The sequence below is a fragment of the Cervus elaphus genome, chromosome 5, assembly GCF_910594005.1.
Source record: "Cervus elaphus chromosome 5, mCerEla1.1, whole genome shotgun sequence".
NCBI lineage: Eukaryota > Metazoa > Chordata > Mammalia > Artiodactyla > Cervidae > Cervus > Cervus elaphus.
In genome coordinates, this window is record NC_057819.1 from 20,480,848 (window position 1) to 20,496,194 (window position 15,347).

The 15,347-nt window shown below is 43.6% G+C and overlaps 2 protein-coding genes across 4 annotated transcripts in view; one reads left to right on the top strand and one right to left on the bottom strand.

Moving 5' to 3' along the window:
* DDX55 (DEAD-box helicase 55) overlaps window positions 1–9,276 on the top strand; it is a 22,155-nt gene extending 12,879 nt beyond the window's left edge. Inside the window, exons 10-15 of one of the 3 annotated variants that reach the window (XM_043902031.1) lie at window positions 443–535; window positions 1,226–1,340; window positions 1,785–1,953; window positions 2,643–2,938; window positions 3,362–3,552; window positions 8,672–9,276. In XM_043902031.1, coding sequence (XP_043757966.1) covers window positions 443–535; window positions 1,226–1,340; window positions 1,785–1,953; window positions 2,643–2,938; window positions 3,362–3,538 — 850 coding nt within the window. In that variant the 3' untranslated portion in view covers window positions 3,539–3,552; window positions 8,672–9,276. The other 2 variants (XM_043902030.1, XM_043902029.1) reach the window with 2 other exon arrangements.
* Window positions 4,221–15,305, bottom strand: EIF2B1 (eukaryotic translation initiation factor 2B subunit alpha). Its single transcript, XM_043902032.1, has 9 exons — window positions 15,155–15,305; window positions 14,180–14,281; window positions 12,368–12,504; window positions 12,136–12,252; window positions 9,973–10,085; window positions 9,271–9,339; window positions 7,936–8,011; window positions 5,841–5,966; window positions 4,221–5,161 (listed from the first exon to the last, which is right to left on the bottom strand). Exons 1-9 carry the CDS (start codon window positions 15,165–15,167, stop codon window positions 4,997–4,999), a joined length of 918 nt encoding a protein of 305 aa, XP_043757967.1. The 5' UTR covers window positions 15,168–15,305; the 3' UTR covers window positions 4,221–4,996.
* Between the last annotated feature and the right edge of the window lie 42 nt (window positions 15,306–15,347).

A 15,347-nucleotide genomic window follows, 5' to 3' on the forward strand; every position in this document is an offset into this window, starting at 1 on the left:
TAATACTTTTCTGTTTTTCTTGATCACTGAACATTCTGGCTACATTAAAAACAATCTCTTAGGCAAAGTGATAGACTTGATGATTACACATCACTATGAGAGGGAAAATTTCATTTGTTTTTTTTAAATGGCTGCGAAGGATTAGACCAAATATAGTGTTTTTGGGTTTTTTCCTTCCCCAATTGAAATATGCTAATTAAAAAATCTTTTCATTATTTTTCATTCATCTTTTCATTATCTGCCCACCTCTTTACAAATTTCACTGAGAACTTGTGAAGTCCTAGAGATTCTTAGGAGGAAGAAAAATCAAAATGTTATTGTTGTATATTTGCTTCCATGAGATTCTGCAACCTGTTTCTACTGTCATCTTCAAATTAGTAACAGCTGCTTGATGGTGAGGAAATGATGGTCTCCTTACTCATGGTGTTTTCTTATTTTCTAGTGGGATTTTAGTGTGCACTGATGTGATGGCCCGAGGAATAGATATTCCTGAAGTAAACTGGGTTTTGCAGTACGATCCTCCCAGTAACGCCAGGTACAGAGAATGTTACTTGCTCTGTCTAGGAATCTAGTCTTAATGAAACAGGAATCGTGAGGAAGGTAAACATAATGATGGTTGTCAAAACATTATGAAATAGCAAAAGTCGGGGAACCTGGTGCATTATCACTGATAGGTCAGTAGTGATACTGTGTTGTATTTTCAGATACCTTTTAAAGTTCTTGCAGAAATGCACATGAATAGAATGTTTAAAGGAAAACAATATATATACCACATATGGAGATTTCAGTTATTCTGAGAGCAAGCATGTATTTCTAGGAAATGCCTCCAAACATAGGAAAATGCCTATAAATACAAACTCTTCAGCAGTACTCGTCAATTCTGGGTGGAGTTAGGGGTTGGACTCACAAATCACTTCTATTTTCTCTTTTATATTACACTTTTCATTGTTTCCCAAATTTTCTGCTGGGACCACGTCTTCCTACCTGTATCATCAGATGAGCATAAATTTACGTTTTATAGTTGACATTAAATGTCTGAGATTGCTCTCTGGTCTGCAGTGTATTTAATCGCCAGCTCTTCTAGAACACTAGTAAGTGCAGGGCTGGGACTGAGCTGTGGAGTCGGGCGGCCCCTGGTGTCGTCTGAGGCGCGTCAGCTGCGTGGCCACAGGCCGGTGCTCTGCTGAGCTCTCGGCGGTGACTGTCCCTGCCCCATGTCTTCTAGCGCCTTCGTGCATCGCTGTGGCCGCACAGCCCGCATCGGCCACGGTGGCAGCGCGCTCGTGTTTCTCCTTCCCATGGAAGAGTCGTACATCAACTTCCTTGCAATTAACCAAAAAGTAAGCTGTCTTCCTTTTTTTCTGTGGAATTCCCAAAGCCAGGGTAGTTGGAAAAGTTCTTTTCCAGAAAGTGGTCCAGAATGTAGATTAGTTCCAGAAAGTAGTCCAGAATGTAGATTAGGGGCCGGGCTGGCGGGATCAGTGTGGGAACCTGTCCATAGCTTTATAAAAGGCTGTGGAGAGGCTCTGGGGTCCACTGCTGGCCCCAGCTGAGCATCATTACTTGGGAACACAGACCTATGTTACCATATTTTCCAATCAGAAATCAGGATTGTTATGTAAAATCTGATTTTAAACTTTGCTTTAAAAAGGCTTCAAAGCCTCCACTGTATAAGATTAAAATGAGTGGTTTTGCCTTTGATTTTACTGGCACTGGCTCTGATGGGGTAGCCTTGGCGGGGGGAGGCGGTCCCAGCCAGAAATGACGATGTGGTCCCTGTGCAGTGCCCCCTGCAGGAGACGAAACTCCAGAACACCACAGCTGACCTCCTTCCAAAGCTCAAGGCCATGGCCCTGGCCGACAGAGCCGTGTTTGAGAAGGGCATGAAAGCTTTCGTGTCATACATCCAGGCTTATGCCAAGCACGAGTGCAACCTCATCTTCAGATTAAAGGGTAAGTTGGATTTGCTCACCATCTGAAACATTTGATGGTTTTTACAAGTATTACAAATATGAAGGGCTTCCCAGGTGGCGCTAGTGGTAAAGAACCTGCCTGCCAATGCTGGAGACATGAGACATGGGTTGGATTCCTGGGTTGGGAAGATCCCCTGGAGAAGGAAATGACAACCTACTCCAGTATTCTTGCCTGGAGAATCACATGGACAGAGGAGCCTGGCAGGCTACAGTCCATGGAGTCACAGAGTTGGATACCAGTTAGTAGCTGAGCACCTGTGTTGAGCACAAATATGAAACTGCTTTGTCTTAGGTCCGTGTCAGGGTTGATGTTCTCCCAAGCATTTAAAAGAAAGTCTTTCTGGGACTTCCCTGGCCTGGACTCCGAGCTTCCATTGCATGGGGTACGGGTTCGATCCCTGGTCAGGGAACTAAGAACCTGCATGCTGTGTGACATAGCCCCTCAAAAATAAAAAGTCTTCCTTGGGTTTGACTAGGTACTGGCTGCTGAGTATTCTTTTTTTATTTTTTGCTGAGTATTCTTTTAGTAAAAATGTAATTATTTTAATTCTAATTAAAATGAGTCCATTAGATCACTTAGAAGAAATTACATTGCTATGAATATTCTATTGGTTGATGCTTATAGTCCTGTTTTGGGTGTGCTAACTCTTGATGTTTTGGTTTAATCAGATCTTGATTTTGCTAGTCTTGCTCGAGGTTTTGCCCTGCTGAGGATGCCCAAGATGCCAGAGCTGAGAGGAAAGCAGTTTCCAGATTTTGTGCCTGTGGATGTCAACACAGATACCATTCCGTTTAAAGACAAAATCAGAGAAAAGCAGAGGCAGAAGCAATTATTGGAGCAGCAAAGAAAAGAGAAAACAGAAAATGACGGGAGAAGAAAATTCATAAAAAATAAAGCTTGGTCAAAGCAGAAGGCCAAAAAGGAAAAGAAGAAAAAACTGAATGAAAAAAGGAAAAGGGAAGAGGTAAAGCTGGCAATTTTTTTTTTTTTTTTGGGCAATTTTTAAAATTAAATACTCAGCTTAGAATTCTGAACAAATCTCGCAGAAGTGTAGTGTATAGCGCCTTCTAATAGGAATTGCATAGGACTCTTAGATTTTTGTTCTCTCTTGGTGGCTTGGGTTGGGGAATGTGCTGTTCGTGAAAGCTGATCTAAGAGCATATAGTTCCCGATTGATTAAAAAGTGCTGGTTTGGGACTTCTCTAGTGGTCCAGTGGTTAGGACTCTGCACTTTCACCACCAAGGGGCCCAGGTTCAGTCTCTGGTTGGGGAACTAGAATTCCACAAGCCTCCCAGAGCAGCCAAAAAACCCCCAAAATTTTGCTGGTTTCACTTAGAACACTGTTGCTGAGAAATTCAGTAGCTTGTTGGTCTCTTCTGCACTCAGGGTTCTGATATGGAAGATGAAGACATGGAGGAACTTCTGAATGACACAAGGCTCTTGAAAAAGTTTAAAAAAGGCAAAATTACTGAAGAAGAATTTGAGAAGGGGCTGTTGACAAGTGGCAAGAGATCAACAAACACAGCAGATTTGGAGATCTCAGATTTGGAAGATGATTGCTGATTCCCGTCCCTCAGGTGAAATGCATGGGAGTGGGGAATGTGGGGAGCTGGCCCCCACCTGGCAGACAGCTCGAGCTTCCTTCTATTGAACATCAGAACTTCGGCACCCATTGGGAAACTGCTGTTGCAGAAACGGCAGATGTGAGGGGTTTCACGCTTGTGAGCCTTTTACTAAAAACATACCAGCCTTGAAGTCTAAGAGAAGAAAACGTAAATTTACTTAACTGTAAATAATAGATGTCAATATTTATTTTGATGGGCTACTTAAAGAGCTCATTCTTCGGTGGCTATTTTATACTTATTAAACTTATTTAATATAAAGCTATTGAAGTAGATTTGATTTGAGAGCTTTTAAAAGTTCCTCAGTGTTTTCTGGCACCTGAGCTCCCTTCCCTGGGTGTCCTTACCTCTGGACCCTCAGTTCTCTCTTTGATGTACTGAGCTGACACCCACACAGCCCACAGTACCATTTTATTGGTGAGTATATGAAAAAGAAGCAGCAGGTTATTCTGGGAAAGAAAATGATTATACCTCCTGTTGAATAAACTGTAGTTCTAATCGACTGTGCCTTAAGTACATGAAGGTGGCTGCAGTGTCTTTACCAAGATGGACAATAAATACATCTAGTGTCAGAGCCCTCTGGCCGGGCCTGGGGTCAGCTTGCCGTGCAGTGCAACGCCATCTCAAAATTTTTCATGTAATTTATTTGAAAAGATGCTGAATTTGTTCCCAAGAACAATTTTAAAAAGCTGTTCAGGACCCAAACATGTTTCAAGTCACATCTTTTCCCAGATACAGAATTTTAAGTTTGCAAATATTTTGGAAGGCGTCTTCGTAACTGATGAGCCGTGCAGGATACTCAGGCCAAAGAGGCCATTAGTACCTGTTCTTGGGTTCTTGCAGTAGTTTCCACTCTCTTTGGCTTGATCCTTTTGTGGAGATGACAGCCCTCAGCTCGTATTCACCACTGGGAGCCTGATTCAGTGAGTGTTGCCTGCCTTTTTCATCCAGCACTGCGTGGAGCCTGGTCCCAGGCAGCTGTTGGTTGCTGGAGGGGTCGCTGGCTGTAGTTTGGACCACTGCCCTCTTGGGCCTGCTTGTCTTTCAAGGATATTTTGGCAAATCAGTCTGGAGTGTGGGGAAGATGAAGGGAGGGGGAGTGGGCACATCTTCATCCATCAAACAGCCAATAATCTTATATTACTGGAAACTGGACATGAATGGAAGCGTCTGGAAATATATGGAAACCATAAGAGCACAATTTAGCCTGGGCTTTAGGGGAACCATGAACGCATTTTAGATGGGACTGAAATGAATAAAAAATTTCCCAAGAGTTAGAATTTTAAGTCCTTAGTCCATAAAACTTCAGAAAAAACAATTCAGTTTTGGCCTGGCTCACTGAGGGGCCAAGAGACTACTCCCCATATCTGACGTCCACCAGCAGGAAAGGACCTGGTGTTTACAGGTAGAGCTTGATGAGTTCGTCGCTGACGGCAGAGGGCGTCAGCACCCCCAGGTCTGTAAACAGCAGCGTGATTAAGGAAGGCGAGGTGTAGTCGACCCACGGGTGCTCCTCTCTGAGGTCCTGTCCAGTCTGTACAGACTTCAGAGTATCCGCCTTGTACTGAGGAGACAGGAAGCCAACGTTAGTCTGCCCCACAGACTGAGGGCTCTGAGCTGGTGAGGCCTTGGCCTGAGCGACTGAGGTGCTCCTGCCTGAAAGTGCCCTCTGGAAATGGGGGAGCCGGCTGTGTGGTACACTGGTCAGGGGTCTGAGTGTGGGTCAGCCAGGTCATTAGAGAAAGCCTTAAGCCATGTGTCCCCTCATGAGTGGGCTGGAGTGACCCCGCCAGACCTCTCAAGACAACTGTTCAGAGCATTTATAGGAAGCTTACTAAGTGCCAGGTGCTGTGCTAAATTCCATAGATTATCTCTGAAGCATCACAACCCAAGTACAGATAACTGAAGTTCATAAACCTAACAGTGAAAGGACCTGCCCAAGATCACATGGTTAACAGGTGATGGAGATGGCAGTGAGCCCAGAGAGCTGACCCAAAACTTCTATTACCTACCAACTTTCCCTGCCTGCTTGGCCTGTATCTAGTGCTTAAGTGAGAGACAAAAGACTGAAATTCTGGGGACAAGTTACACTGTTCAACAACCACCAATTTATCTTTGTATTCTGTATATTTGAAAAAATAGCAATGTGAAGTGAATAACTTATTGGAACATTCTTAGCACTGCGTTTTTTCAAAGGTTTCAGTTTAGACTCAAATACCCCTTATAATATGTAAAACTCTTGCCTTAAACTTATCTGGGACATCCTGCTGGTTTAGTGGGAAGAGTCGTACAAACTTGAAACTTTCCGCAACAACATAAAATGGCTTGTTCTGTGCTTTGGCGCACACGGCCATCTGGTTAGTTCCAATCTGGGAAGTTAGAGAACAGTGGAGAAAGGTGAGATCTTATAGCACATCTATAGTGGAAGCAACAGAAAGTCTATGAGTGAACGTAATATATGTACTTCTGGCTTTGGAATTAAAGAGGATCTTTTAAAATAGCAATAAACATTTCTCCAAAGATTTATAAATGGCCAATAAAGAAAAGATGCTCAAGAGCCTTAATCATTATAGAAACACAAGTCAAAACCACAATTAGATACTGCGTCACACCTACTAGGATTGTTCAGTCGCTAAGTCCTGTCCAACTCTGTCTCCTAGTTTGCTCAAACTCATGTCCGTTGAGTCGGTGATGCCATCCAACCATCTCATCCTCTGTTGTCCCCTTCTCCTCCAGCCTTCAATCCTTCCCAGCATCAGGGTCTTTTCCAGTGAATCGGCTCTACCCATCAGGTGGCCAAAGTATTGGAGCTTCAGCATCAATCCTTCTAATTAATGTTCAGGGCTGATTTCCTTTAGGATTGACTGGTTTGATCTTGCTGTCCAAGGGACTCTCAAGAGTCTTCTCCAGCACCACAGTTTGAAAGCATCAGTTCTTTGGTACTCAGCCTTCTTTGTGGTCCAACTCTCACATCTGTACATGACTACTGGAAAAACTACAGCTTTGACTATATGGACCTTTGTCGGCAAAGGGATGTCTCTGCTTTTTAATATGCTGTCTACGTTTGTCATAGCTTTTCTTCCAAGAGCAAGCGTCTTTTAAATTTTGTGGCTACAGCTACCATCTGCAGTGATTTTGGAGCCCAAGAAAATAAAATCTGTCACTGTTTCCACTTTTCCCCCCATCTATTTGCCATGAAGTGATGGGACCAGATGTCATGATATTAATTTTTTGAATGCTGAGTTTCAAGCTAGGATGATTATAATTAAAAAAAAAAAGTATTGGCAAGGATATAAAGAAACTTGGAATCCTTATGTGTTTCTGATGGGAATGTAACATGATGCAGCTGCTGGGGAAAAGTTTGGCAGTTCCTCAAAAAGCTAAACACAGAAATACCATATGACCCAGCAATTCCACTCTTAAGTATATACGCCAAAGACTCAAAAACAGAAACTCAAATAAGTAATTGTACATCTATGTTATTAGCAGCATTAGTCATAATAGTCAAAAGGTATTCATCAAAGATGAATGGATAGACACCTATGGTCCAACCATACACTGGTACATTATGCAGCCATAAAAAGGAATGAAGCTCTGACACTTGCAGCCTATTTCCTCCGTAAAAAAAAAATAATAAAAAAAAAAAAGGAATGAAGCACTGACACATGTACAGTACAGGTGAGCTTTGAAAACATGCGAAGTGAAATAAACCAAACCCAAAAAAGACAGATAGCTGTGTGATTCCATTTACATAAGGTGCCTAGAATGGGAAAAAATCATGGAGACAGAAAATAGCTTAGGGGATGGGGGAGAGAAAAGGAGTTTTGTGACAGTTTCTTTTGGGTGATGGAAAAGTTTTGAAGACAGTGGTTATGGCTGCACAACAAAGTGAGATGTAATTAATGACACCGAATTGTACACTTAAAAATGATTATGATGGCAAATTTTACGTTATACATACTTTTATCAAACACAATAGACTACCATGAAGTCTTTCCATGTGAAGCAACAGATAAATTTTAAATATTATATTGGTGTCAAATATGCTCCATTAAAAAGAAGAAACCCAATTCCAAGTAAAGCATGTTTTGAATAAGTATAAATACATTTTCCTAATCTACACAGGTCAATCTCCAAAGCAGAAAATCTGACCAGAATCTGACTGACCCCACTGCAGTGGCTCAGGGGAACTGGGAAACCACTGGTTGCAATGGTGGAGTCCTGAGGATAAGCAGGGTTAGAGGAATGAACCATAACATACAATGTGGTTGGGTGTCCGAAGTCATCAGTGGAGCTCCGTGCCCTGAGCAAGGACCTGTGGAGAACTGATGCTCCTACCTTGTTAATGATTCCTCCGTTTTCAACAACTCCTTCAGCACCAACTATGACAAGATCCACCTTCTCCATGATGTAGCTACAGAAATGAAAAACAAATTTTTAATGCTCCCTTTCTTTGCTCTTGCAACATCACCTGCAAAGATTAATACTCCCATTTTCAGCAAAGTATATTCCTCTCATAACTTTCTTCCAAAGAGCACTGAACACCTGAGACAGCCCTTGGCCCTGTTACCGGTTCTGCTACAGAGGCGTTTTGATGATACCATGATAAGAGGTATAACTCACGCTGCTACCCAGTAAGCACACGCGTACGTGTGTAGCTGAAGCAAGGATTTCATGACCCGGCGTTTATCTTTACTATATGTGGCACACTAATTTTTGTTCTTTGTCAAACTACAAACAAAACAAAAATTAAAAAACCTGATGTGATCTGAAGTTGGAAAAAAATGTAATTCAAGAATTTTGCAGATTGGGTGGGGGCCAATTTACCTTTTAAAATGAGCAACTACTAGAATCCTTCAAAATGTTTACCTTTCCCCACTCCCCTCCTACTTTTTGGCCACAGTGCATACATAGCATGCAGGATCTTAGTTCCCAGACCAGGGACTGAACCCATGCCCATGCAGTGAAAGCACAGAATCTTAACCACTGGACTGCCAGGGAAGTCCCCAAAATGTTTATTCTTAAACACATTCCTAATTTCCTTAATCATCTCCCTATGTGTTTTCTTTCCAAGGGATTATTATTCCTGTTTTCTCTTATGAGCCACGCTGCCAACCCATGGAGCATGTCACCTCAGCTTTAGGTCTGAAGTTGTACACAGGAGATGAAAAATTCTGGAGTGCCACTGATGACAGCCTGTGTCTTTAGATGAAGAGAGAACACTGATTATGAGCGCTGACCCAATCACTGCACCTTGCTCTTAAAAGGCACCATGAGGGACTTCCCTGGTGGTCCTGGGGCTAAGATTCTGCATTCTCAATGCAGGGGGCCTGGGGTCCACCGCTGGTTGGGGAACTAGATCCCACATGCTGCAATTAAAGATCCCGCATGCCATAACTAAGACCCAACACAGTCAAATATTTTTTAAAATGCACCGTGACACCATGTATCCGGCTCTTCCCAGCATCCTACAGCCCTGTCCTCTGTGTACACTATCAGGCTCTTATCATGAACTTGCTGGTTTAGTGCCGCTGTCAATTAGGAGGTGGGATGCTGCCCACTTTCATTTTATGAATGAGACTGGGACCCTCCATCTGGAAACCCTGCTCCAGGCCAACCCTGGGAGTGGGTGGGTGAGGAAACGTAACTGTGATGGGGGAGCCAGGCGCTTACCCAACTGCAGCATCAAGGACCACAGTGACGGGGACATTGAGGTGGCAGAGGGCTTTGGCCATCTTCTTACTGAAAATGACATTTTGAGAATGTTAGAAAAAGTCCAAGAAAGTCCCTATAATAGAGACTGGTGAGTCACTTAATTTGGATAATGATAAATCACATTAGCTAGAAACTCAGTTAATTTTTTTCGTTTTAATGTGGACCATATCTGAAGTCTTAAACCTTCACCCCATGCATTGGAAGCATGGCGTCTTAACCACTGGACCGTAAGGGAAGTCACTTCAGTTAATGTTAATGGACTAAGGGGCTGATCCCAAGATTCTGGACTAAGGAAACAAGAATTTGGGTTCTTTAAAAGTATGTATTTTAGGAAAACTGTGCTCTATGCAGGGATTTGTAAATTCAGGAGAAAAGGGGTTTTATTATGTTCTGGATACATAAGAGATGTAACTATCTATTCCTTGACATTTCAGTTGCTGTTCCTCTAAGTACTAAATAAAACCCCTAGATGCTATGCTGTGACTGACTTCAAACTTATGGTGATTTTTCTTCCAGGAGGAGGGATGGGTACTGTGAAAGGCAATGCTGATTGACAGACAAATCGGGGGCTTCGCCTGGCTCCTTTTACAATGGGGTCTCATCCTCAGTTTTCTCATTAAAGGGACTGCTGGGCACGTGACCACATGGAAAGATACTTGCCCTGATAAGTCAGGCTGTGACTCTGTAATGTACACACTGAAGCGCTTCTTGGCTGCCACTGCAGCTTCCAAGACTCTCAGGACCACTCTGGAGTAGGCATGTGTTAATATTCTCTGTGGGTAGAGAAAACTCCATCAAAAGTGCAAACTTCCACCAATCACTCAGACTCTGCCGCTCCAATGCATGTTCCTGGTACCCTAAAGCTTCTCTGTATGTATGCTTTTGCACTAATCAATTGTAATCAGAAAGCAGATCCTTGACAATACACTGAGTTTAAGCCCATATACATACTTTTTGTTTTTTGGCATACCACATTGCATGCGAGATCATAGTTCCCCAACCAGGGATCAAACCCTTGCCCCTTGCAAGGAAGCTTGGAGTCTTAACCACTGGATGGGCAGGGAAGTCCCTATTGATACAATCTGAAAAAGTTTTCTGCCAGAGGAATATATCATAGGTCTCCTCTTTTCATAGCAAGCACAGAAGTGGTATCTCCACGTGGTGTTACTCAGATGCAAAAGCCTTTCTGTCTGAAGGCTGTTAGGTTCCTTTGGGTTGGTTTCCCTAATTCTTTGGGTTGGTTTCCCTAATTCTAAGACCTAGTCTGCACACCTGGGCCTTCAAACACCAGACTGCTGGCATAAGGGATGTAGAGGCCAGCAGCAGAGTGCGAAGGCTGACCTCCGGCTATTGTCGCATGGGGCCCACTGTCGCTGGATCATCTGATTTTCTAGAGGAGCTAAAATCCAATATTTCAATGTTGACTCATTTTTTAAAACTTTTACACACTGTTTGGGGTAAATACAACCCAACTGTGGACTGGACACAATTTGCAGATACTTAGATGGAATCAAGATGTTCTAAGGAACAGAGTACAGAGGACAGAGTAAAGCAAGGTGGAGGGACCAGCTCCCTGGCTCCTTTCTAGGTCTTGCCTGAGAGCTTGTTAGAAATGCAGGTTCTCAGGCCCCACCCATCTCACTGAACCAGAATGTGCATTTTAATTTTATATTTACATATTTATATTAAAATTAAAATAAATTTTTGCCGTGCTGCATGGCATGGGGGCATCCTAATTCCCTGACCAGGGATCGAAACCATGCCCCCTGCATTGCAAGTGCAAAGTTTCCACCCCTGGACTGCCAGAGAAGTCCCAGAATATGCACTTTAAAAGATCTCCAGGTGGTTCACCTGCATGCTTGAATTTAAGCTGCTCTGTTCCTAATTTACCCTAAATAGCACTGATGCAGGTGGTCGCTACACATTAAACTCCACGAGGATGAACAAACCCTGTAGTGTGACTGCTGGGAAGGAGGCGGCCTCGGCGAGAAGCAGTCACCAGCTTGCCTCCACCTGGTCTCAGAACGGCTTTGCTTGAAGCTGGCTTTTGTACCAGTGCCAGTCGCATCTATTACATCATTTATTTAATAACATAATTCAGAGGCTGGGAAGGGAGTAATAAAACAGAGGACAAGATTTCAGGGTCCAGATGCAAGTAAATACTTTTACAGTTGGTGGAGGCTTAGTTGGTAGAAAGGATGTGTGCTGGCGGAAGAGATGTCATAAAAGTTTTATGACCCCTTTGCTGGGAGACTGACTTAATGTGCTGCTCCTGTCTTTCCTCACTTAGGTTATTGACACCTGGCAGCTTTGCATCTCTGTGACAGCATTTGGAATGAAGATGAAAAAAATCTCAATCCAGTGCTAACCTTCGGCAGGAAGAGAGTCAGGATGAACCAGTGACAAGAGCTGTGCTGATTTAACTCAGATCAGTTTAGTACATATCCAGTAAGAAAAAAATACTTTTTTAGTAAGACAGCTTATCAAATCGAGAATCACCCATGCTGTCCCAGGGTTTTCCTCTGCCTCTTTAAAATGACAACCACCTATGATACTAACATCTACCTTTAGACACTGCTAAGTGTGTGCCAGGCATAGTGCAGAGTCCTCACACACACCATCTCATTAATCCTTACAGCAGCCCTATGAGGTAAGTACTATAATTACCCTTATTTGAAAAGATGAGAAAAGTACAGCACAGAGAGCATAAGTAACTTGTCCAAGGTCACACAGCAAGTAGGTGGCAAAGGTGGGATTTTACCCCAGGAGTCTGATGCCAAAGTCCTTGCTCCCGATCACCACCCACAATCAAGACGTACTCACCGCCCCATCTTTGATGAAAGTATGGCACAAATCTGCAATTTTATTTCTTGACAGTGATATCCTCCTGAGGAAAATCTCTCCCCGCTCAATCATGATCTTTTTACATTTGGAGTAATCCTAGGGGAAAAAGAAAAAAAAGCAACATGAGGGGAAGGGGAGGATCCAGGTCAAGCTGAGAATACTTGTGACCAAACACAGAAGCAGAGAGGTGACCGGGGAGGGCAGGGCTTACAGAGTATTCCAGGGAGGTAAGGCTGATGAAGCGCAGGAAGAGCTCCCCGCCCGACGACACGGCCACGGAAGAGTCCACGCCACACAGGGTTTCTATGGCACTGGTGAGATTCGCCCTCAGGCCCTGGATTGTCTCCCCTGGAATGATCACATGAGCAACATGATGTTCATTTCAGTATCACAGCCCCTTGATGGGTCTGCAATTCATACACTCATTCAGCCAGTGTGGACTGGGTGTAGGCTGTATGCCAAGCACTCTGATGGCTCAGCAGATAAAGAATCCGCCTGCAATGAAGGAAATGTGGGATTGATCCCTGGGTCAGGAAGATCCCCTGGAGAAGGAAATGGCAACTCACTCCAGTACTCTTGCCTGGGAAATTCCATGGACAGAGGAGCCTGGTGGGCTATGGTCCACAGGGTCTCAAAGAGTAGGACACAACTAAAGTGACTGAGCATACAAACTTCCTAGATGCCAGAGATAACATCAGTGAACATGACCAGTCCCTGTTCTGATGGAACTGCCTTTCTTTTCCTTTTCTCTTTTTTTTCTTGGTTGTGCTGCCTGGCTTGCAGGATCTCAGTTCCCCTGATCCCCCAGCAGTGAACCCAGGCCCTCGGCATTGAAGTGCAGAGTCCTGATCACTGGACTGCCAGGGAATTCCCAGGACTCTCTTTCTACTGGGAGAGGTAGACAGTAAACAAGCACACAAAGAAATAAACAAGTTATTCAGATTGAATTGAGGACAGAAAAAAGCAGAATGATGAAAAAGGTAGAACTACTTTAGGCAGAGTTAACAGGGATGATCTTTTGGAGTGCAGGCCTTTTAAACAGAGACCTGAGTAAGAAAGTATCCAGCCGTGTAAAGATGCAGTGGGCAAAGTCTCAGATACAGACTATACCAATGCAAAGGCCCCAAGATGGGAATAAAATTGGTATGAGAGAGGCCAGAGTGAAGCACAGTTCAGCAAAGGACAGCATGCAAGGAAATTAAGTAGTGACAGAAGAGGTTTGCAGGGTGGTGCAGCTAAGGCTTAGATGTCTAGATATTAGTATAATGGGAAGATGCTGGAGGTTGTCTTAGAGACATGCATCTCTATGTCAGCCCTTTAAAGAACACTTTATTATTTTTATTATTATTTTGTTTATACCCAGATGTTTACATTTAGGATGATTGAATTTGCAGTGCTCACAATGATGACATTAAAGCTAGAATTTATACTAGAACAATCTCTACATCAACTGCAAAGAATCTGTCACAAGACAGAAGCCCAATAAACACTTGTAAAGCTGAACGACTGCTATAAGCTTCACAGTTAAGCTTATACTCACACAGTTAAGCTTCACAGTTAACCTGTCATACTATGGGCCTTCTTGATTCAAAGTACATTTCAGGGGCTTCCCTGGCAGTCCAGTGGTTAAACACTTAGCCTTCCAATGCAGGGGGTGCTGGTTATCAAACAGCTTCCTGGTTGGGAAGCTAAGATCCCATATGCCACAGAGCCAAAAAACACATAAAACACACATAAAACAGAAGCAACATGATAACAAATAAAGACTTATCAAAAAATGGTTCACATTAAAAAAAAAAAACAACTTAAAAAAAAACAAAATATATTTCATTTGTGACAAGAGACCCATGTGATCCTAACTTGAGGGCTCTCTCCACACTGAAAGGACTGAAATGAAGGGAGAAACTGAGCTTGAGGCTTATTACCTTGTATCAGCACACATCCATCTCTCACTTTCTACAATTTTAATAGTTACAAGCAGACTTTCCTAACACCTGGAGCAATGGAGGCGGACCCTCTTTACCTGTATCTCTTCTCAAGTACTCCAGTAAAGTCCGGATGGCAGCTACTGCTGAGGCCATGTCAGGATCTTCTTTTATCTGAGACTTAAAGTATTCGATTAACTCTGGGAAGGGAGAAAAAAGTGATTCAGCGAATTCATTTAGCAGGAGAGACAACCACAGAGCTTATCAATGACTGCTGACATTAAAAAGCAAACTAATTTAAAAAATATTTCCTTTGCAGGGTGTTTGACTTCAGGGACACCGAAAATGTTGATGGGAATAGAGATGACATCACTTTACTATTTGCAAGCTCTTTCTCATTTTGAAAAAGCTAGCCCGTGTAATATGGAATAAAATTTAAGCCCCACCAAATGATAGTGAAAGGTCATTCTCACCCTTATTCTTGACCCCAAGTCTACAAAAAATCCCAGAGCCAACCTGCTTACTGATTTCTCCAGACAGTCTATGCCAAGTCAAGCCTATTCACCTACATATATTATATTATATATACATGTGATGTAGAAGTCTACTCTGCTTTTACTTTTTTACATGAAAGGTACTACATACATATTAGTTTGCCCTTGTTCTTCACTTAATAAAACACCTTGATAACCACTCTAGACAGGCACATCAAATACGCTTTTCTTTTGATTCTGGTACCAGATTCAACAGGGCAGGCTCAGGGAGTCTTACTCATACTTCACATATGAAGAAATCAAGACTTCGAAGACCTGCACATTCGTCCGAAATCTCACGTTTTTGGAGGGCACTGGAAAGCGTGGGCAGAAGGGATGTCTGGGGATACACCCAAGACCCATTCCCTGGATACACGAGCAGCGAGGGGGTTTTAGTTGTGACTAGAGGGACCACATCCGACCAGACAGCCTGAGCTTGAAAACTGACCGCGCCCGGAGCCCAGTCTGGGCGTGTGAGGTGGGGGGAATCCCTGCGCGGCTCCGCTCTAGGCCCAGCAGGTCCGACGCGTCCCAATTTACCCTTGTTGTCCATGGTGCCCTCTGGACCGCGGAGCCTGAGAGGCCCAGAGCTGCACGAGACGCCCGGACTGGTCCCGCCGCCGCGCGGACTCTGCACCACACTGACTGACAGCGCCCAACCACGCTCTACACTCCACTTCCGGCGCCTTGGGGCGGGGCTGTGGGTAAGGCGCGCGGCCTGAGCCACGCCGTC